At 42.1% G+C, this 20,724-nt stretch overlaps 1 protein-coding gene across 1 annotated transcript; it reads left to right on the plus strand.

The window, feature by feature from the left end:
* The first annotated feature begins 23 nt into the window (after positions 1 to 23).
* Positions 24 to 18,292, plus strand: TM7SF3 (transmembrane 7 superfamily member 3). The gene is made up of 13 exons (XM_052690585.1): positions 24 to 140; positions 1,095 to 1,168; positions 6,884 to 7,038; positions 8,783 to 8,933; positions 9,396 to 9,516; positions 9,812 to 9,983; positions 10,567 to 10,744; positions 11,878 to 11,964; positions 12,379 to 12,459; positions 13,252 to 13,404; positions 14,725 to 14,822; positions 15,190 to 15,352; positions 15,940 to 18,292. Exons 2-13 carry the CDS (start codon positions 1,099 to 1,101, stop codon positions 16,200 to 16,202), a joined length of 1,692 nt encoding a protein of 563 aa, XP_052546545.1. The 5' UTR covers positions 24 to 140; positions 1,095 to 1,098; the 3' UTR covers positions 16,203 to 18,292.
* Positions 18,293 to 20,724: the final 2,432 nt, after the last annotated feature.

The following is a 20,724-nucleotide window of genomic DNA, read 5'->3' on the forward strand; positions in this document are numbered from 1 at the left end:
GTGCCCTCTGCCGGCCGGGAGGAGGCCTGCACAGCTCAGGGCAGGGGTGCTGCGTCCTGCTTTGCTGCCACCGGCGCACGTGAGCAGCTCTGCTGGGGCCGGCGGGGCACCGCCGCACGCCGGGAAGCTCGCAGAGGCAGGTATTGAGATAAAAGGGAGGAAAACGCAGCGACACGCGATACATAAATACTTATTTCTTTCAGAAATGCGTATCCTTGCTCGGACTTTCACAAGCTGGTTGAGTGCCGGGCTGTGAACGAAAGGCGGGGGGGGTCTCGCTGGGAGAAGTCGGCTGTGACAGTGGCTCTGAGCAATACGCTTAACGGTTTACAACCCTCATACAGACTCTGCCTTACAAGATCGCTGTTGAGCTGAACAAAAACAAAAGCTAGATGTCCTGGCTGAGAAAGGCAGCTGCGCACCAAAGCAGGGAGAAGAGCGAGCAGCTGCTCATGTGGAATAACTGCGGTCTTCAGCTGGAGCAACTGCGGTGTGAAGCGCCGAGCGGTGCTCAGCGCTGTGTTCTTGCAGCAGACCGACGACTTCCTTCTGCGTTTTATCTGGAAGCCGGTTCAGAGCAAGCTGCCAAGAAAAAGCCAGTAAAACGGGTGACGGCGCAAAGCCGAGGTTAGGACGCAAATTCACGAACGGGGTTGAAATAGCAACAAGACCGCCTTTAAGCTCCCAAAAGCTGAAAACAGCCACCACCACCGTTCCAAAAAGAGGCGTTTAATTTGCCTCCCGTCACACGGCTGTGAATCACCTCGGCAGCCAGAGGCACCGCCGGGGCTCCCTGCGTGAGAACAAAACGGCAGCGCCATTAAAGAAATAAACAAAAATTAGCTCGATGCTCATGCAGCTCAGCCTGGAGACCTCCCCCAGCTCTGCCCCCGCAGCATGGGGAGGCGGATAAAGGGCGCTGAAGGGGCTGCCATCACCGTTACCCCCAGCCCCTGGGTGGGTGGGTGCGTGCGGGGAGGAACCGGCTGGGCGGGATCTGCGTAGCCTCAGGGTGTTACTCCTCCCCGCAGGCTCCGCCCTGTTTCTCTTCTGCGTCTCGGTCCTCTCTCAGCTGCTTTCCCTTCCCTCTGCAGCGCCATGCGGTTCTCTCCCGGCGTTGTGCTGCTCCTGGGGTTGCTCGGGGCGCTGCGCGACGGCGGCGCCTCAGGTGAGTGCGGTGTCGGGGGGCTGCGGGTTGTAATGGGCGGTGCGGGCAGGTGCGTATCCCGCAGCCTTCCTGCGGTGTTTCCTTAGCGCAAGGCCGGCTTTGCAGCTCATTATCTAGTTTTATAGCGCTGTTGTTTTAACCCCTGGACTACGCTCGTGCTGTTGCGGGGATGTAGTGCGGGCTGATGGGTTTGATGTAGAGATATAAGAAGGGAGTGTAAGAACCTACATAAGAAAGGGAAAAGAGTTAACTGCCTTTTACGAGAGGTTCTGGCTTTCCAGCACTACGCTGATCGCAGACCAAAAACCGTCCCTTTAAAATCTAGGACCCAGGGACAGCCCTGAGAGCTTGGAATTCGGGTCCAGAAATGGGTTGTTGGCCGTACTGATGTAATCTGACTTTATTGAGCGTGGCCTTCTTTTTGTAGTTCCCTTGAGCTTGTGCCTAAGACTAAAGCGGGCCTCCGGAGATCAGTGCTCTGTAATGATCGTATCTTGTGAAGACTTAACAGATGCTTTACTTGTTAGCGCTTTTCCTGCTCGCATGAAGTTTCGTCAGAGATAAGCGAGCAGCCTCTGATAGTAGAGCTGATATTAAGCCTCTTTCCTTTTTTTTTTTTTTTTTTTTTTTTTTTTTTTTTTTATACTTTTAAACTACGATCTAGTGAAGCTTATTTCTCCAAAAGGATATCTCTGCCCTTGGGGTATGTTGCAGAGCTTCAGGGCGCTATTTGGAATCGCTCTCAAGTGTGCAAGTCTTCCTTCCCTATATCATGCCTATGTCTTAAGGTGCTTCGTGCGAGCACAGGAAACTTGTTGCTTGATAGCATCGAGTAGGTTTGAGAATGAAGTCTCAGATAAGCAATATGTCTCCCAGACTCGATTTAAAATGGTGTTGTGGGTTTTTTTGCTTGTTTTCTAACTGTATGTATAAACACAGGATTGAAGTGAGACAACAGCTGCTTTGTTTTGAAGGAGCCTGTTGCTGTATCTCTTTGCAGAACTAGGAGTGGGAAGGGAAGAACATCATTTTCCTCATGAAAAGTTAATGAGCTTTGTAATTTGTGTTCGAAGACCTAGCAGATTATTAGGCCCTTTAAACGAGGACACCTACTTAATGGTTCACTGATTTAAAATTGTCCTGTGGCTATTCAGCCCAGGTTTGTAGGGATGATTTCTGCTGTCTCCTAGTACTGAAAGATCCCGCTTCCTTTTTTAATTGCATATCTGTCCGTGATAGGCTGTATTGCCATTCTGGGATTCTGATGGGCTGCACCTCTTTAAACTTAGCTTTTATACTTAAGAAGCAATAGGCATTATGCTTAAAACATTTAAGGAGCTCCACCTTCCTGAAATAGGAGTGCAGTTTGCCTTGTTTGCTAATTCCAAACCAGTTTTTTCAGTAATGCAAAAGCAAAAGTGAGTTTGTAGTGTAATTAGGTTTGAGCAGGGCCCTATGGTAAAGTTTTAGGTGGATCAAGACCATCCTTCAGTTAAGATACAGCTGTGCTAAAATCATGCAAAATACAAAGCAGTTGAATGATTGTTCCCCTCCAGCTTATCTGGATCTCCTTAGTCTGTGCTAGTTGTTTAGTCTATGCAGAGACAGATGGAAGTTCCCACAAGACTACTCTGATCTCTGGATGTATTAGGCAGCTGTTCACTTGCACCTCTGGGTAATAATGCCTCCTTCTTGTGCCTTGCCACAAGATGCAAGTGATATTCTAATCAACAATACCAGCAATGTACCTGAAGCCAGAGCTTACATATTTTGGCTGTAAATCACTGGATTAGTAAATGCAAGCAGCTGATACAAGTACTTTTCACTGTCCTTTTTCAGGCTATAGAAGACCTAATTAATTCTACAACTTGGTGAATGGTGTGGTCTTCTGGGGTGGGAATGCTGCAGCTGTGGTACTGCATGCATTGAACATCAAACCATGAGCTGAATTTTAATCGCATGAGTTTAAAGTGTAGGACCTTTCATAAATCTCCTTGTTGCTTTTGATAGGAGTGCCGTTATTTGGGGTTGTACTAATGTGGGAAGACTGAGGATTCTGATGTGCATTCATGTATGTATGGCCTTAAAAGGTCTGATATGACGTGATAGTTTAATAAAGATATCAATGTGCTCAGTTTTCTCTGCTCAAAATATCTACATCTTACTGTTGATGTTCTTCCTGCACTGAAGGGCTCTTCTTGCCTCTTAAAAACTCTTAAGGTAACTTAGTATATCTATTTAGTATATCTATTAGTAAACTGGTTGGCACTGAAATTCATCTTTCTCTTACTAGAGACAAGTGTACTGACTGAGTGCAGCCATGTAAAGGCTGTTTCTGGATATGCAGTGGTGGTTTCTTCAACTAGTTTCTTAATTGGAATTGAATCATACAGTGTAACCAGGAGCCTTATGTCTTTAGCTATGGCAATGGAGGATGAAGTGTCTTAGCTATGGCAGTTGGGGTCAGAAGCGTGGCTGAAATACCAAATGAACTGAGGCCTTGCTGCTGAATCAGCAGAATAGAAACTGTTTAAGTTGGCTGTTGCTTGTTGGAGAGACTGCAGATCTTAGGGGAAGTATAATAATTGCCAAGGCTCTGAGAGCTGGGTGCCTCAATTCTTAGAGTTAGGGCATCTTGGCATCTGTACTGAGCTCTGGGAGGCTGAGTTCCTTTGCTGTCCCTGCTGGCTTCACTTTTTATGTGGGAGAAGAAATGCAGTGTGGGATGACGGAGCAAATTTTTCCATCTCTTCTCCTGTCTTAGTACTGGTGGTACTAGTATACAAATAATGCAGTCTAAGCACTCCAACTTTGCTTTACTCTTTCTCACTTCCAAGAATACTGGCTTCCTATATATGTTTTCACTTGACAACTTCTGTAATATCCAGGATTCTTCTCTCACATCTTTTGTAAAACTATTCTAACATACATTACCTTGAGATTTCTCCTTCCTGTAGAGAGGAGGATGTAGCTTGGTATTTACCAGGCATTTTCTGATCTTCACTGTTTGAAAAAAAAGAAAGCAAGCTAGGGGAGGAAAAGAAGCTGGGTCCTTTTTGGGAAACTTGGGTCTTGTTGGTGAACTACTTGGCTTCTGTGATGACGTGATTGTGGTAGCTTTGTTTGGTGTGCTGTGTTATGTGAGATCAAGGTTGCCAAAAGAAGCCTATTTATTGTGGCAACGCTGAGCTCCATCACAGATTACACTGAGTTCAGGCAATTTAATGACTGTCTAAAAAAATGATATTGATAGGCCTGCTGAACTGTGAGTAGATTGCTTGCCATGTTCTTGTCAGCTTAGGAGCGCCGCCAACATCTTCATCAAATGATGGAAATGGAGAAAGCAGGAATGTTGTAGGCATTGTAGTTTAGCAGTATAGCAGTTTTTCTTCCAACAAATGATTGAAAAGGTTCTGCTGCTCAGCAGTGCTTGCAAACTCTCCTTAGTAATCTTTCCAGCCTGACTAGACATGCAATTCTAGGAGCTTGTAGACAACCATCTGAAAAACACTAGCCTTATGGATGTAGCCATTCCTGTTCTTAACTTTCATCTATGCTCTTCTGTCCAAACTTTGGCTTAGAATATGTCACATGCACTGTCTAAGAGCAGTTATGCAAACAGTAATATAAAGTAGAACACCATGCCTTAGTTTACCACACTAATTAAAATTGAGAGAGCGCTTCTGACATTTAGAGTCTCATGATCTCGTTGAAGTAGTGGCTTATGCTTTGCTGACAAATCTGACCTTATATATGCAGAAGCCTCAGAGTGTAAGAACAGAGCGGAGGTGAGAAAACGAGAGCATTTGAGAGCAAAGCTGTTTTTCCTCTTGTTTGTAGAGTATAGAGAAGGTGTACATGATTTCAGTTTTCCTTTTCTTAAAGTAACATTGTGAAGTTGAACATCCTGCAGTTCAGGGAAGCCTTCCTCTGTTCTGTACTGCCATTGCAGGTTTGAGTGCATAAAAAGTCAGCAGCGTGTTCAATACAATACTTTTCTCTAACGTTCATATGTAATTGCATTTCTGGTTTAACTTCAGGTCTTAGGAGAACAGAGATTTTGTGGAAAGGACAAGTATATGAATGCTATGCAAGGGACTCTCAGAAATTGAAAATTACCCAAAATGCTTGGAAACTTTAACGTAAACTAAAGATTTGTTTCATGTTGTCAAAGCAGTCTTTCTCCTGGATGATTGTGGTCTCTGTATTTCAGCAAGGAGTTTGTTGGTGATCTGGTTTTGATACTTTTGGGGTGAGCGTAGGACTGAAGTGAGGATTGAAGCTAATAAGATGAAATAAGTTATCTTTTCTGATTTTCCTCAGCTGTGAGAAGAGTGGAAGATGCATGAGAGCAGGTCACCTCTTTTTGCATATCAGAAGGCCAAGAAACCTGCCAAATAGGGGATAATGAGGTGTGACAGGAAAGAACTAAAAGGGGTACAGAGTTCTATGTATGTAGTTTAGAATGAGAAGTCTCTTGTTTTAGAAAGGGAAACACCTGACCCATTGAGTGTGAATGAGATGATTGTTCTCCAATAAAAGCACAGTGTAACATGACAGTATCAAGCTTCCTACTAGGAGAGGCAACTTTGCAGAAGTAGTGCATTTGCTTTTAAGCTTGGTAAGTTTTAGGTCAGCTGAATTTGTGTTTGTGCCCACGCTGGGGAATTCTTAGGAAGCATCACAGTGCAATGCTCAAAGGCATTGTTCAAATTACAAGCCTACAGTCTCTACTTTTTGATAAAAGGGAATCTCATGGCTTCTGTATATCTGCTTCTCTTCCCTCTCCTGAGATTTTTGTGTTTCCCAAGAGCACAGCACCAGGAGAAACCAGGCTTTCTTGCAGGACTTGAACAACAAGCCATAGCTGATTTTCAGAGGACCTTATACCCTGAATCATGTGTTTCTATTTAAATTGACATGACAGGAGATGGTAGAGGTGTGTTCACCCTAGGACAAAACAGTATTGATTGTATTGAAACTAGATACAGAATTTAGGAACAGCAGTCCTAATAATTAAGAACGGTTTGTGAGCAAATCCCATGTGAAATGATGGAAAATGGTTAAGTATATGCATGTTAACAACAAGTTTGCTGTTGGAGACCTTGATGCAATTTGCATCACTGGGAAATTTGCTCAAGAAGTTTAGCAGATTTTGTGCTTGTTGGCTGACTAATGTGAGCTTACTGTCGTCTATCTGGAGAAAAGCAAATAGTCCTCATATTTACTGAAGGGTACTTGCCCTTGGTTGCACTGGTTGGTCACGTGTAGCTGGTGTTTGCTGATGAGCTCAGCTGTACAGGAGGCTGGCAGGAAATAATGTCCAGAGAGGTTGTGGAGTCTCCTTCTGTGGAGATATCGAAGACCCAACTGGATGCCTACTTCTGCGACCTATGTTGTAGGGTACCTGCTTTAGCAGGGGGATTGGATTCAATCTCTTGAGGTCCCTTCCAACCCCTGAGATTCTGTGATGTTCCATATGCTTAGGTGAAAGCCAGGCTGCACAGTATTTTCTGAGCTGTATCCCTTCTTGTAGGCATTGCTTTGTGTACAGCAGCCTCTGGAGCCTGAGCTTATTGAGTGAAAGTAGCATGAAATATCTTACTGTCTTCTCAGCAGACAAATATTGGGCCAGCCCTGCTCCCAATCCCTCAATGACTGCTTCCCATGTGAATGAAAAACCAAGTGATTTTTTTCCTTTTTTTTGGATTGCAGGTCTTCTTGAGCTCTCCTTGGGAAAATTCAGAAATGTGCTGCTTAATCAGACCAATCCAGTTGAAGCAGTCATCAGGAACATTGCAAGCAATGTGACAGTCATAATTTTTCAAGTACACGCACAGCAAAGTGATGTGGTGATATCTTTTGATAAGGTATGGGAAGAGTGTCATTTATGTTCTTGAGTACTACTTTTCCTTCCCTAAAGAGGAAGTAGGAGCTGGCATCCTTACATGTAGGGTATAGAATTGAGGCTATATAATTACTACATAAGAGCCATAAAGTTAATGTGCTTTTAGGATTTCTGAAAATAGAATAATACTTTCTCATGTTCTTTTGTCGTGATGACTATTTTAGAGGACTGAATAGCAACGGAATTTTGAAACTGGCTTAATTTTTTTTTTCCAGTGTTCTTTGCTCTTGATGAGAGTGGTGCTTTTGATATGTGGCTCCTGATCAGTGTCCATTGATGTATCTCATTAAAAACAGATTCATGACAGTCGCCGGATGCCTTGTTATGATCACTTCTTGATTTTTAGCTGTCTACAGTTCACGTTATTTGTATATAGTTACTGTAGGTATGGTGTCTCATTATCCCAACTGCCTCTCTGGAGTTGATTTTTTGTTTAGTGGCATATGGAGAAATTATTTCACAGTACTCCAGTGAAAGCTGCTACACCTAGCTGGCAATACAAGTGTTCTTACTGCTATATGCTAGCCTCGTTTTTGTCCCATCATTACTGAGATGTAATCTAAAGTACTGATTTTTATGGTACTCTGAGGCAATTAGTGATATTTGAGCAGAATGTAAACTAACCTGGAGGTAGTAGGTGGCAGCATGATAGCAGCCATCCAGTTCCTATGTTCCGTCAGTGTATTTCAAATGAGAATATATCATGTGCCAAGGGCTATGCTGGGAAGCTTAGAAGGTGAATAACCTGTAACACAAGTCACCCAGCTCAGTCATCTTTGTACTGTTTAGATACCCAGGATTCCAGAGTAGAGGCATTACTTCTATACTTATTCTGTCATTGATTACCAGCTGTAGAGCTTTCTGCTGTGTCAGTTCAGACTGTGCTTGCATGCATGGGGTTTACCAGGCCAAGGGTAGTGCCACATGAATATGCTTGTACTGCTTTTAGGGCTGGCCTGCCTCTGAAGGTATGAAATTCAGCCGCACCTAGGACCTGCTAGGTGTAAAGTGCTTCATTATGGTGTTGCCTTGGATAGGTCTTGTGGACAAAAGACATTTTCTGTGTGAAGATTTAACTACATGTCAAATCTTGGTTGTTACAGCCATGAGTGATGCAGTTGTTGCTGTCTGATCTTACCTCAAGGCTCTTGGTTCTGAAAGGAGTGGTGATGTTGAGGATTAGATCAGTGATTGTCTGGCGTGGCTCATGTTAAAGCCAGCTATTATAAAGTAGATTCCATTTTGGTGGAGATAGTGAGGTGTTTTGGTGTTCTTTTCTCAGGATGCTCATCAGTTCCTTTGCACCTTTTTGTAAGAGATATTCTAATCCCTTTATACCTTTAGTAATCATTCAGTATCTATAGACTTGTAGACTTAGCTAGTTGATCTCTCTGTAATTTGTTTTTCAGTGTTACCTCTTCACTAGTCTCAGACTTTCAGGTTTCCTTTCTTTTGATCCTGAACTGGCCAATGTGCGGTGTTGAAAGCTACCTTTTTTTTTTTTTCTTTTTTCTTCCCTCCCCAGCTACCCTTTTTTTTTTTCTTTGAGCTATTCCTAGCTAGCTGAATGCCTCATCTGTGGCAACTGGCTCTGAACGTATGCCTTGCAGGTCTGTGGCAGGAATGTGACTCCTGTGCAATATGTCTAGCTGTGGTAAAACATGATCACGATTAATTGTTTGTTTATATAATGTGTTTCTGTCTAGAATCCATCTACAAACAGCTCAGGAACTGGAGTGGACAGAGGACTCATTTCTATCCTTCGACCTCAACAGACTGTGTGTACGTGGTACCTTCGATCTCTGGATGCTAATCAGGTGCTAAGCACAGCTATCTCTATTCCCTATATGGAGAAAGGTATGTTGCCCTTTTTTTTTTTTTTATTTTATTTATTTATTTTTTTTTTGGTTAATGGGCACCAGCTCTGCTTCCTATTAGCAAATTGTGGAATGAAGTGTTGCTTTTTCAGAAGTGGTGATCTTGCATGGTACAAGCAGATGGTGGAGATGGCGCAAGCCCTTTGGGGCAGCCAAAGTTTGTTTTTATTACTGAATTACGATTTGCGTATGAGATATATTGTGTGCTCTTGTCATGACTTCAGCCTCTGAGTAGAAAAATGCTGTGCATGTGTATTAGGATTTGTTTTAGTGACTGCAGTGACATTACTTGTATTGTCTGTAGGACTAGAGCCTAACAATGTTGGGTACTCAGCATCAGACTATGCCTTCAAGTGCATGCATTGCTGAGGTCATAAACTTTTCTTCATATTGTGTAAGAAAGAAATAAGAACTACTACAGCTACTTTGTTTTGTTTTCTAGATCCTATACCTGGAGGCTGCAATCTAGAATTTGACTTGGAAGTGGATCCCAACATTTATCTAGACTACACACTGGTTGATGTTCGCATCAAGTTTGCCCCTGCGAATTTGGGATATATGAGGTGTGTAGTTAAAAAATAAATAAAGATGAGTGGGGGCTTTAGTGCTCTGATTAGACCCTATATTGGTGTTTCCTTTCTCTGTATTTGACTAGGGTGATAATACAAGGTTTAATGGAAACTTTGAGCATCTAACTACTGGTAGGAATATTGTTTGCTGCAACTTGTAATCTAAGAAGTAAGTGAAGAAGAGAAAAGAGGGAAAAAGTGCTGTAAGAAATGGAAGTTACATCCTGTGGGAGATTATGCATATGAGGGTTTTGTGTCAAGCATGTTGCTGACCTCTTTGTAATTGCAGAGGGGCAAACCCACCATCCTGTGATTCAGGGACTGGTCAGAACTCCAGATGGCGGCTGCGCTATGATGTCTACCAGTATTTCTTACCAGAGAACAATCTTTCTGAGATGGTGCTCATGAGTCACATACGCAAGATGTCTGAGGTGCAAAGTATCAAAGCTAATGGTGTTAAAGTAAGTGTGAAGCGTCAGTCTATGAGGCACTTGGCAGTGCACTGTGTCAATTTTTTTTTTCTTCCCTGTTGTTCTCTTCCTTGAGTTGAACTGGACTGGAAACTGACCCCAGTTTGGAGTGACATGAAGAGAGCAGATACGGTAGAACAAACAATTCTGGCATGTTTACCTACTCCCAGCAAAGAGATTGGAAGGGACGGAGGGTGAGAATGTCAGTGGCCGTGACCTATTTGGCCTTGCTAGGGAGTAGAACGGCAGCCTCCCTGCTTCAGAGGGCAGCTAGAAGACTGATAGAGAAAATTGGACTATGCCCTCGAATGGGGAGGAACAAAACATGGGTAGAAAAATCTGTTGTGCCATCAGAAAGCACTGCTTTGTGTTGAGGGAAGTGGAGTCAATCCTGTGAGCCTTTAACATTTCAATTAGTAGTACAGAGAGGGTTCAGAATAGCAGAGCTCCAGTTTCAGTTCTTGTTGGTCTTCCTTGAGCTGCTGAGTATTACTTTATCCGTATACATTGCCATGGCATTAGAAATAGTGACAAGCAGGTCTCTGCAATTAAAAAATATTGTTTACTGTTCCAGATGCTTACAGTGACAAGTGATGATAAGACAGATGTATACTTTTCCTCACTCCCTGGGCAAGGTGTGATCTACAATGTCATAGTATGGGATCCTCTTTGGAATACTTCTGCTGCATACGTACCTGTGCACACATACGCCTGCAGCTTTGCTGACCTAGTGGATAACTGCTCTTCTCTTAGTAAGTTGGGACATGTTGGAGTACAATTCAAGCTTGTGCTCAAATGTGCTGAGTGGTGGGGTGTTGGTTTGTTTTTTTTTTTTTTTTTTTTTGAGAGCTTTTTACATGTGTAGATATATACTTGATGTATTTTTGTTACTTTGAATTTACTTCTTCATTGAGTAGAAATTCTAGAATTGTAAGAATGTCTATGAAGAGCTATTAGTGATTGATGGTCTCCCTCCAGTTTTTTCCATTTGAAATGGATACATAGATTTTAAATTACTTTGTGGGTGATGTGTGTGAAAGTAAGCTGATAAAACATGGTCTGGATTAGAGTCCATCTCTAATTCTTGAATTGTGCTGGTGCTAATAGCAATCAGTAACTTTCAAATACTTTGAAATAGGATGGTGACCTAAAAACAAGTATGAATATAATGCCAGCAATAGAAATCTGATTACAAAGTCTTACTACTTGCTATGCGGTTATGTAATTATAGAATTTAAGTGCAAGAAGAGCAAACTGAAGGAACAAAAATAATGGATAGAATATGGTTCATAAAGCAAGATTTGCCCTCATTTACTTAATCATTACTTGGGCGACTTGTCAAATTCAATGTCTTGTGACCTCATAAGAGACATCTGGGCATAAAAATCTAATTCAGAAATATAGCCTAAATATTAGTAAGAATTATTTCTAGGAGACAGAGATGAGCTGTACTGGGGTGGTGATGGTCCTGTCTGTTGCTTGAGAAGTATATTTATTGCAGATTAAGATAAAAGCTGCAAAGATAAAGACTAACTGCTATAGTACTGACTATTTAAAAGCTGAGTAGAGAATTTTCAGATAACGCTGTAATAGTGGTTCTGCAAACAACAAGTTATGGCTGCATGACTAATGCTTATGGAAACTTCAGTCTCTTGAGTAAGTGGAAGCTTTTGACTGCAGCTTAGACCAGAGCTACTTAAATATTCTGTTGGAGTTCCTAAAGATATTTGTTAGGTTAGGTGCTGCAGATTCCTTCTCACTGTGAGTCTGAAGGAGCAGCAGTTATGTTGTTGGCAGACTAAGTGATGACAAGCTATCTTTGTTAGTGTTGCTGTTGGGATTACTAGAAGAGAATGCTCTAGTAACCCTTTCTTTCTCCTTGTAGGCAAACTCTCTACCAAAATATTCTTCACTGCTCTTGCTGTTCTCGGTCTCTTCACTTGCTTTTTTGGACACAGATTCTGGAAAACAGGTAGGGAGTAGTTTTTCTTCTCATAACTCTCATTGGAATTTCGTAAGTGTAACTTGCTGTGACTTGCTAAGAATCACCTATTAGCAATTACATGTCAATTAGATCCACAGTTTTGCTTTAACAGGGTCAGATCTCCTGAGCTCAAAACAAGAAGTCTCTGGTATTCCAAGAACAGGAACCCAGAACCAGGGTGCATGCTGGGGGGCATAAATATAAGTGTGCAATTGTTAGCTTATTTTGAAATACTTTGGATCTGCCCTTTCCAGAACAGAGTGTTGGCTGCCTCCTTGTGCTTAACAGCTGATGAGCTGAGATCTCCCTTCCTAGTTGTAAAACAGAGGGACCTGAAGATGTACTGAAGTAGACTTAGTATCACATGATATATCATATTAATCCTTTTTCTCTTATCTCTAGACTTATTCTTCATGGGATTCGTAATCACAGGATTCTTTTTCTTTGTATTCATCACTAGGGTAACTGGCCTTGGTTATGATGGTGAGTACATGTCAGGATATCCTGTCCTCTTCCCAAAACATTATTGCTCTGTATCTCTTAAGTTGTGCTTGCAGCTGGCTAGCCTTGGGAAAGATTAAAAACAAAGAAGTGTAGTATGTGAGTACTTGACCTGAGCTCTGATTACCCTAACAGCTGAATACACAATAGAGTAGTTACTGTTTTCAACCTTAAACAGTAAAGTGGAAATTAATAGTTGCAACTATGGAAGACAAATTTGCATATCTATCCAAGGGAGGTGCAGATTTAGAAACTGTCTGGAATTTGCAATCTGCTTCCTTCCTGTCTCTTCTGTAATGGGTAAACCTCAGATTCAGATCAGTGCAGATTCTAAGTGCAAAATGGAATAAGGAGTTGCAACCTGTCTGTTGGACTGGCAAGAATTGGTTCCTTTGTCTTTATTACATCCTATCTCATCTAGGCGCTTTTCTGAAAATGCAGTATCTGTTGTAACATAATTTCTCTGAGAACTCAAAGCTGAGTAGAGAATTTTCAGATAACGCTGTAATAGTGGTACTGCAAACTCTTGTACGTAGGATTGTAATGAAGGTGTTGCTGTGTCACCCTTTCAGTAGCATACTCTCAATTACTGGGTGGAGTTGGTGAAATGCATGAAGCACAAATATGGGCTTTTTTCAAAAAGTTTTTCAGAAGGCTTTCATTAGGTAATGGTCAAGCATGCAGGCAAAACTGTTGAATATGTTATGGCAAAAACTGAATTTTTCAGAATGCTGCCTTAGTTCTTAGTTCAGAATTTCCTATTTTATTTTCCAGTGCGTCTTATTTTGACAGCAGTAGCTGGGATTACTGGAGGGATTCTCCTGGTTGCAAGCTGGTGGAGACTTGGCTCTGTGCTACTCTGTATGTTGATTATTGGACTTGTGCTGGGATTTCTCTTCTCATCAATGGTCTTCTTTACCCCGCTAGGTATGTACTGAAATATTCTGCTGTGAAGTGACTGTTGAGTGATGCTTCCCTTCTATATTTCAAGACTCCAAGGCTCTAAAACAAATGCCCCTATCTGGTGTATCTTAGTGTGATCTTTTTCTTTCTTCTTTTTTTTTTCCCTTTCTGGTTTTGGAAGCATTAGAGATGTCCCTGAAGCTTTCTTTCAGGTGTGCTGCAATTAAAGCTACTTGGGGAATCAGCACTGGTGGGAAAAGGAAACTGCTTATTCTTCCTACCCGAGCAGCTTGCATTTCAGTAATCTAATACCATCTCTGCTCCAGGCAGGCATTTGCTGTCTGTCTTGTTCTCTGATTCAGAGCAAGTTACAGTCGAAAATCTGTGGTCTGACTCTGAGGCTTCAGGCATGAAGGCATCATGGATTAAGAGGAGCTGTTGTTATTACCTTTTATCGTACTGCAGTGCAGTGCTGTGGCAGCACTTTACTGTAAGACTCAAAGTTGTATTTGCAGCTGAACTGACATCACAGGTGTTTTTAGAACTATTTCCTTAAGAGGAAAAATGGGCAAAGCAAGAAAGGCTTCTGAGCTGAAATCCCTCAGAAACATCGAGGCATCAGCAGCACTACTTTCTTTGCTGTACCTTTAAAATCTCATAAATGCATTCCTTTCTGGCTTTCCTACTTAAGATCTCCTAGTGGGGCAGTTTTTCCTTTCAAAGATTGTCTGTTTTAATCAGTGATTGTGTAATAATCCATGCATTCCCTAGTTGCTCTTTACAAGACTAAAATAGTGAGTGAGAGTCAGCTAGTCCCCTGTTTAGTTGACAGGCCTTTGAAAGCAGGGGAAGCAAAGTACCATTTAATCAAGTAACTTAATTATTCTTTCTAAAGCCAGAAGAGCTTTTTGCCATACATTGCAGTGGCTGCACTTGTACCAGGTCCCTATAATAAAACCTATGTTGATACAGGGGTTTATAAACTGTAGAAGTGTATAGGCAATAAAATGGTTTCTTAGTAGATAGAACTGCTCTGCTTTTCACTTTTATCAGATGAGTAATGTATACATCAAGCAAGTTTTTCAGTGAAGACCAAGATCTGTTTCCCAGTTTAGGACCTGTGCTAAACAGGAACAATCCTTCTGTTCTGACTAACAGTGCACTTAAATTGGCATTTGAGCTCAAAAGTTAACCTTTTCCATGTTATACTCCAGATATTTCTAAAATTTCTGAACGTACAGAATCTTTAGAGAAAAGCTTACCACTACAAGCACTTAGGGGGAGAAAAAATGATTGTCTTACTAATGCTAGAAAGTTACTTGTGGAATTATGGTGTCTTTGCAGGAGACTACAGGGTGTTCCGTGATGATGTTGTGTTCTGGGTGACCTTTTCTTCTGTAGCCTTGATGATTCCAGTGCTTTTTGTTGGCTGTCCAAGAATTGTAAGTAATGTGTTCTTCCTCCCTGGGAGGAGAGGAAAAAGGGTTTCAGACCATTATCCAAAATGCAGCTCTGTGGGATATGTAGAAGATCGAACACAGCTTCAGCGCAGGATCAGCTCTAAGGAGTTCCTGTTTGCTGCTACTTGTACTAAATGGTTCATAAGCAAAGCAATGATCTTTTTGCAGCTTTGCACACAACGACCAGCAACTCTTTTATTGGCTTACCTATGCTGTCTGAATAGGATGCCTGGATAACAGGGTGTAGGGTGCCAAATTATTTTGGTAGAACTGATAAAATTTTGCATTGAAAAGGTGGGAGAGTACAGTGGTCAGTTTCCTCAAGTTCTGTTTTTCTTCCCCCTTTCAGCTGAACATACTGGCCTGTGGAATAGTAGGCTCTTACTCAGTGGTCCTGGCTATCGCATGTTATGTCTACACAAGTCTTGCTTACATTGCCTTAGACTTGCTCAGAAGGCTCCTCAATGATTACTTCAGCAGAGCTTACACCAATGTGCCTTTTCAAACAAATGGTGAGTGCTGTTTTTTCACTTCCTTTAGAAGAAAAAGTTGGAAATATTTACTTGAAAATTGCACTGTTGCCTTTGTAAACAGTAAATGTTGAGGGGCTTGAAAGATAACATAAGTATGGTGTGAGATTTTAACACCCGAATGGTGAATTCCAGTCCTTCAAAATTAACACTGAGCTGTCTCACATATGAACCTTCCAACAGATATTGCACAACAAGGCACTTACCTGAGGTGCTTTTCAGGCTTGGACTGCTATGTTTGCAGAGTGGCAGTCAAAGGGACAGTGACTGAATGTGCTTGTTCTTTTCTAATCAAGCTTTTGCTTGATTATTCTTTCTGCCCATAAGGATGTAGAGGCAATACGTCATTCCTTCCTGTTTCCAAACTTGCCAGTGTTTGTGCTTGTGAGTCATAAAATGGTGTGGGTTGGAAAGGACCTTAAAAGTCATCTAGTTGTGATCTCTCTGCTGTTAGTAGACCAGGTTGCCCAAAGCCCCATCCATCCTAGTCTTGAACATGTGCATGGACTTCACACTTCCTTTCAAGTTTTGTGGGAATCAGTGTTTTTTCTTTTTTCTTTTTCTTTTAGACTTTATTGTCCTGGCAGTGTGGATAATGCTAGCCCTCAGTGGAGTCACTGTGCAGCTTCGCCGAGAGAGAAGTGAAGTGCCCTTCCCACCACACCCCTACCTCACCTGGAAACGGGAAAGGGAGCGCAGAAGCACAAATGTCTTAGACCCCAGCCATCATATTCCTCCCCTGAGAGAGAGGATCCACAGCAAGCTGCTACAGATCAAAGAGCTTTTTCATAAAGAGCAGCCGGCTGGGGAAAGAACTCCACTGCTTCTGTAACCAGCTCAATAACTGGTGGGAATGGAGAGGAAGAATCTAAGAATGGCAAGATAAGTTATCACCAGCAAACCAGCCAGTGGTGCAGGCTTCTACCACTGTCAACTTGTCTTGTGTAATAAGAGGAGGCTGTTTTTTTTCAACTTGAAGGAAAAATTATCTGTCCTGTCCACTACATGCTGTTTTGTGACATTCCTCAATGGCCCGCTCAGACTGCTGTAACAAGCATATGTCTGGCTGCAGAGATCTCATATTAAGGATCAAGTACAGGTATTTGTCTTTTAGTGAGCTAGTTTGATGTTCAGGTATGTAAAGTATGAAACAGTCCTTAGAAAGCAACCTGTACAGCACCGGATCTTCCCTCATGGTGTGAAAATTGCTGCCAAAATATTCTCTGACTTGCTCTCAGAGGTGAGCAGTCTGCTATCTTGCAAGGGAAGAAAGACAAGGGTCATACACAGAAGGAGTTCTTTTAAGAGGAACTGGAGTATCATCTTCTAATAGGTACAAAATGTGTGGCTGCAGACACAGTTGCATCTGAGAAGTATTAGTGAACCTTGCAAGCCTAAATTAAGTAACTTGAATTTAAACTGCACTGAATTAACTGTTGTGAGCACACTGGGGCTCAGGAAGTTGAGCTGATCTGAGACAAGACTTTCTCCTTCTTTTGCTTGGTTCTGTAGCAGGCTGGTCATCTGGTATTTGTACAGAGATGACTGCTAAGAGAACACAAGTGGCTTGCCTCCTTGTTTGCTTTCTGAATGGCCTGGGACTTGCTTTGTCTCTGGTATCATCTTTTTTGAAGAGGTACTGCCAAAGACAGTAACTGGAATAAGCACTTTATAGCCAATGTCAAGTCTTTCCTGGAATTAGTTGAAACACTAACTGTTGTGGTTGGGTTTTTTTCTTCTTTAATCAATCAATAGGTCTTTTAATTTTTCTCTCTAATGGTGAGAACAGCATACTGCGGGCAAAATACTGACCAAGATCCTTGCTGACTCAATATGTTCCTTAACAACTTTGATTGCATTTGCCCAAAGTAGAATGCAGTGTAAAACAGATAAAGGACCACTCTTGTGTTCAGTGGGAAATTGCATCTTTTTTTTGGTGGCTTTATTCTCTTCCTTAAATAAAACAAGCAGCAATTATTAAAATGCAGACTGGAGCATTGTGGGTTTGGCTCAGATTAATGCATTGACCTGAGGCTGTCCTTGGGTTCTACTGCCCACCCCCTGCCCAGTCCTGGTCTGTATCCTCAGTGTTTACATTGTGGTCTGTCTTGTATTAAATAGCAGTGAAAGTAATGCATTACATTGATTCTTGATACAGGTTTTGGTGGCTCTTTATGACTTTTTTTTTTTTTTTTAAACTTTAATTTCTCCTTCCTATCTTTATACCTTTAGTGTGGGCAGTGGAGTAGATAGTCCTTCCTGTCTGGAGGTGAATGGCTGTTCTGCTTCTTGAATGGAGCCACTGCTAGTGAATAATCTGCTGGTAAAACTTCAGTTCTCAGCCACCACTTTAAGTTCTTGGCAGTAAGTGTGTCAGGCAGCTCTCTAAGGAAGGTGGCAGTACTACTGTGAGAACTTAGTTGAAAGCTGAAACATCCTAGCAGGAGAAAGGAATCAACGACTTCAAAGTAACTCAATTTTACAGCCACTACTCAGCTTTTAAGGAGTGAAAATTGTAGCGTGGTACAGCCTCTGAGGTGATGTGATGTTTAGAGACAAATCCCACGAGTGCTTTGAGCTGGTACATTTTCCTCAAACATCTGAGCAAGGCTGAAATCCTACAGTTAGGGTCTTCCTTCACTCTGCTGTTCTGTGTGGCAGATGGGGGTAAATGAGGAGCTCTTCCTTGGTCCCTGATGGACTGATGTTCACTGACTGCCCTTACTGCACTGATACTGAGCTTTTCTTTGTATATTTGACTAAGTAGCAAACACTTATTTGGTATACAAATGCTCTTAAACATGTTTACCTTGTTTGTTTTTTTGTTTTTTTTTTTTAAACTGTTGTGACTAGCATTCTGAAGAAACAAGTTGAACTCTAATTTTCTATATCTTTTTATAATAAAGATGTCTTTTGAAATAATATTGTAACTGAAGGGATGTTGTCATGCTGAGTTCAGTGTCACTTTTACAGTCATAAATGCTGAAGCAAGTTGTACGGTTGGTTGTTCTGAAATGTTAGGCCCTCAAGGGATGTGGTAGGAGAAGCCCAGCTGACCTGTCATAAGGTCTGACTGCAGTCACAGTGACACCCTGAGGTCCAGGCTGAGACCAGCCACATTTCCTGTGAATGCAGGACTGAAGAGGTGGACAAAGTTCTAAAGGACAAAAGACAGTGTGTTAAGCTCTTGACTGAAAACAAGTCTGCTAGATCCTGTAGGAAGGCTGGAGCAGAACTTGGCTTGGAACTCTTCTGAGATCCTCAACTGGAGATGGTGTGTTTTTTCCAATTAAAGACTGTGTGTGGCTTATTTTTATGTTCCATAAGCCATAGTGCTTAATAGTGACCGTTGTAAGAATATACTAACTGATTCACTGGAGTATTGGGGGGGAGTGGCAGGCATTTTTTAAGGCTCTCGCGTACCATTTGTGGCAGCTGCAAAAGAGATTGAGTTCCAGCTTGCTATGCATTTCTGTACCATGCAAGTACAGAAAACTACTCACTGCAGCATCTCTCACTGGAAGCACTTAAGCAGTTAGTCCAGCTCAGCACTTACCTTGCAGTTGTGCTTGCTTAAACTGATGCTATTTAATGCTTCTTGGGAAGCTCTTGGTGCTGATACCTCTATAAAACCAGTGTATTGATTGTGAGCTGGAGCCTCCTGGATTATAATGAACTGCCTCTCTCTACCTTAGAGAACCCACCTGCTGTTACTGCTATGATGCACTTCAACAGTCCTCACTTCACAGTAACACTGCTGCAATGATTACATCACGGTATTTGTCCTTGTTGCTCCTACAGCTTTTCTAGGACTGAAGCACATGGAGACCTGTCTTAAAGCTAAAGGAGAGAGAACAATATAAGTTACATCACCATCCCTGCAGTTGTATCCTATGTAAGCAGCTTCCCTCACTGGGAAGAATGGTGAACATGTATCTTCCAATCTAGTGGTGTGTGCTGCTATTGCTTAGTAAGAAGAAAATGTGCTGGTTACTGTTGTTACATCCTTTCGAACAGGTGTTAGAAATATGTTAGGCATAGCAGATTATAAAGCACCTGAAACTCTTCTAAGGATGTAGCTGTTAGTTGTGGTGTAAACCCTACAACAGAGATTTCTGAGAAACATCAGCCTTGGTTAATGTTTTGACCTCTGCGGGCAAGAGGCTTGTTATTATTCTCAGTTAGAAGCTATGAGCTAGATGTGATTGACAGGTAGGTGGCAGTCTTGAAACTGCTCACACTCCCAGCAGAGCTTAGTTGGGAAGCTTTGCCATCCCCGCTGTTGTCAGGTAGCATGGGTTTGGGTAGGACAAAAGCAGCATTTCATGAACTGCTTGTTTATCAGTGCTGTGCTTGGGAGGAAGGGAATATAGATAGCAGACACCTGCTTGGATGTATAAGAGATTGCACTCCGCTACGTGCTGGGAGGAGACAACTCCAGAACAGCACTAACTTGGCTCATTCTGGGTGAGACGAAGCTGTGTACAACTTACCTACCTGCTGCAGTGCTGGGTTCTCACGTCTGACTCGTCAAAAGAAAAATAATAACAAAACCTGCTTTGTCCAATTGTTCCAGGTTGCCCATGCTCTCGTCTGGTAACACCAATCATCTAATGTGCTCATAAAGAGCTGGATTAATTTATCCTAAAAGCCCTGGGGAAAGCAAGTCGTGTCTAGGAAGTACTGAAGCCCAGAAAGCACACATCATAGGAAGCAGCTGCCGAGTGCCTCCATGGTCATTTGAGGAGCTGTATGTAATTAATTTAAAAATTGTCTGCTGTATTCCTGAGCATATGCTCAGAGAATGGAGGGCACCAATCATCCTGCATTTCTTGGTGTTGGAAGTTCAAACTTGCAACTGAATCTTCAAAAATACACCTAGTGGTGTTTCTCTGGTACAGGAGCCCTCAAACATTTCCAGGGCTCAGTGGTGGGAAGATGCTTGTTTTGCCTTTCTAAAAAGAATGGTAGAATGAATCCCTAAGGCAAAGTGAATGTACTGTGGTTGTGGTTCTGCTCATTTCCCTTATTGGCCATGTTCTCCAGCTTAACTCTGAGAAATGTTGTTAATGTGTATTTCTCAAGACTGGAACTATGATACGTTTCTCTTTGTCACTCTAAGGCAGTTACAGTTGTTGTTTTCTTTTTCTAGATGTCAGTTGAGTTTTCCTTGGCTATGGTAACTAACGGTGGTTTCTTTTACAGAGGTATGGCCGTACTGCCTGCTGCCAGGCTCTGACACTGCAGGTGTTCAGGCACTTGGCACCCTTTGGACACCTACCGATGAACCCATTTCAAATCTAGATATTCGTCCTTTACTTAAGCCAGGGAAAGTGCTTTTAAAGACGAATACA

The sequence above is a fragment of the Tympanuchus pallidicinctus genome, unplaced genomic scaffold, assembly GCF_026119805.1.
Source record: "Tympanuchus pallidicinctus isolate F22 unplaced genomic scaffold, pur_lepc_1.0 scaffold27, whole genome shotgun sequence".
Classification (NCBI taxonomy): Eukaryota; Metazoa; Chordata; class Aves; order Galliformes; family Phasianidae; genus Tympanuchus; species Tympanuchus pallidicinctus.

Bases quoted from the DNA above. Each gene is read 5' to 3' on its own strand.
- TM7SF3 (XM_052690585.1), top strand. From the start codon at position 1,099: ATGCGGTTCTCTCCCGGCGTTGTGCTGCTCCTGGGGTTGCTCGGGGCG. The intron at 11,965-12,378 runs GTAGGGAGTAGT...TCTTATCTCTAG, and splicing joins ACACAGATTCTGGAAAACAG to ACTTATTCTTCATGGGATTC. The intron at 14,823-15,189 runs GTAAGTAATGTG...TCCCCCTTTCAG, and splicing joins TTGTTGGCTGTCCAAGAATT to CTGAACATACTGGCCTGTGG.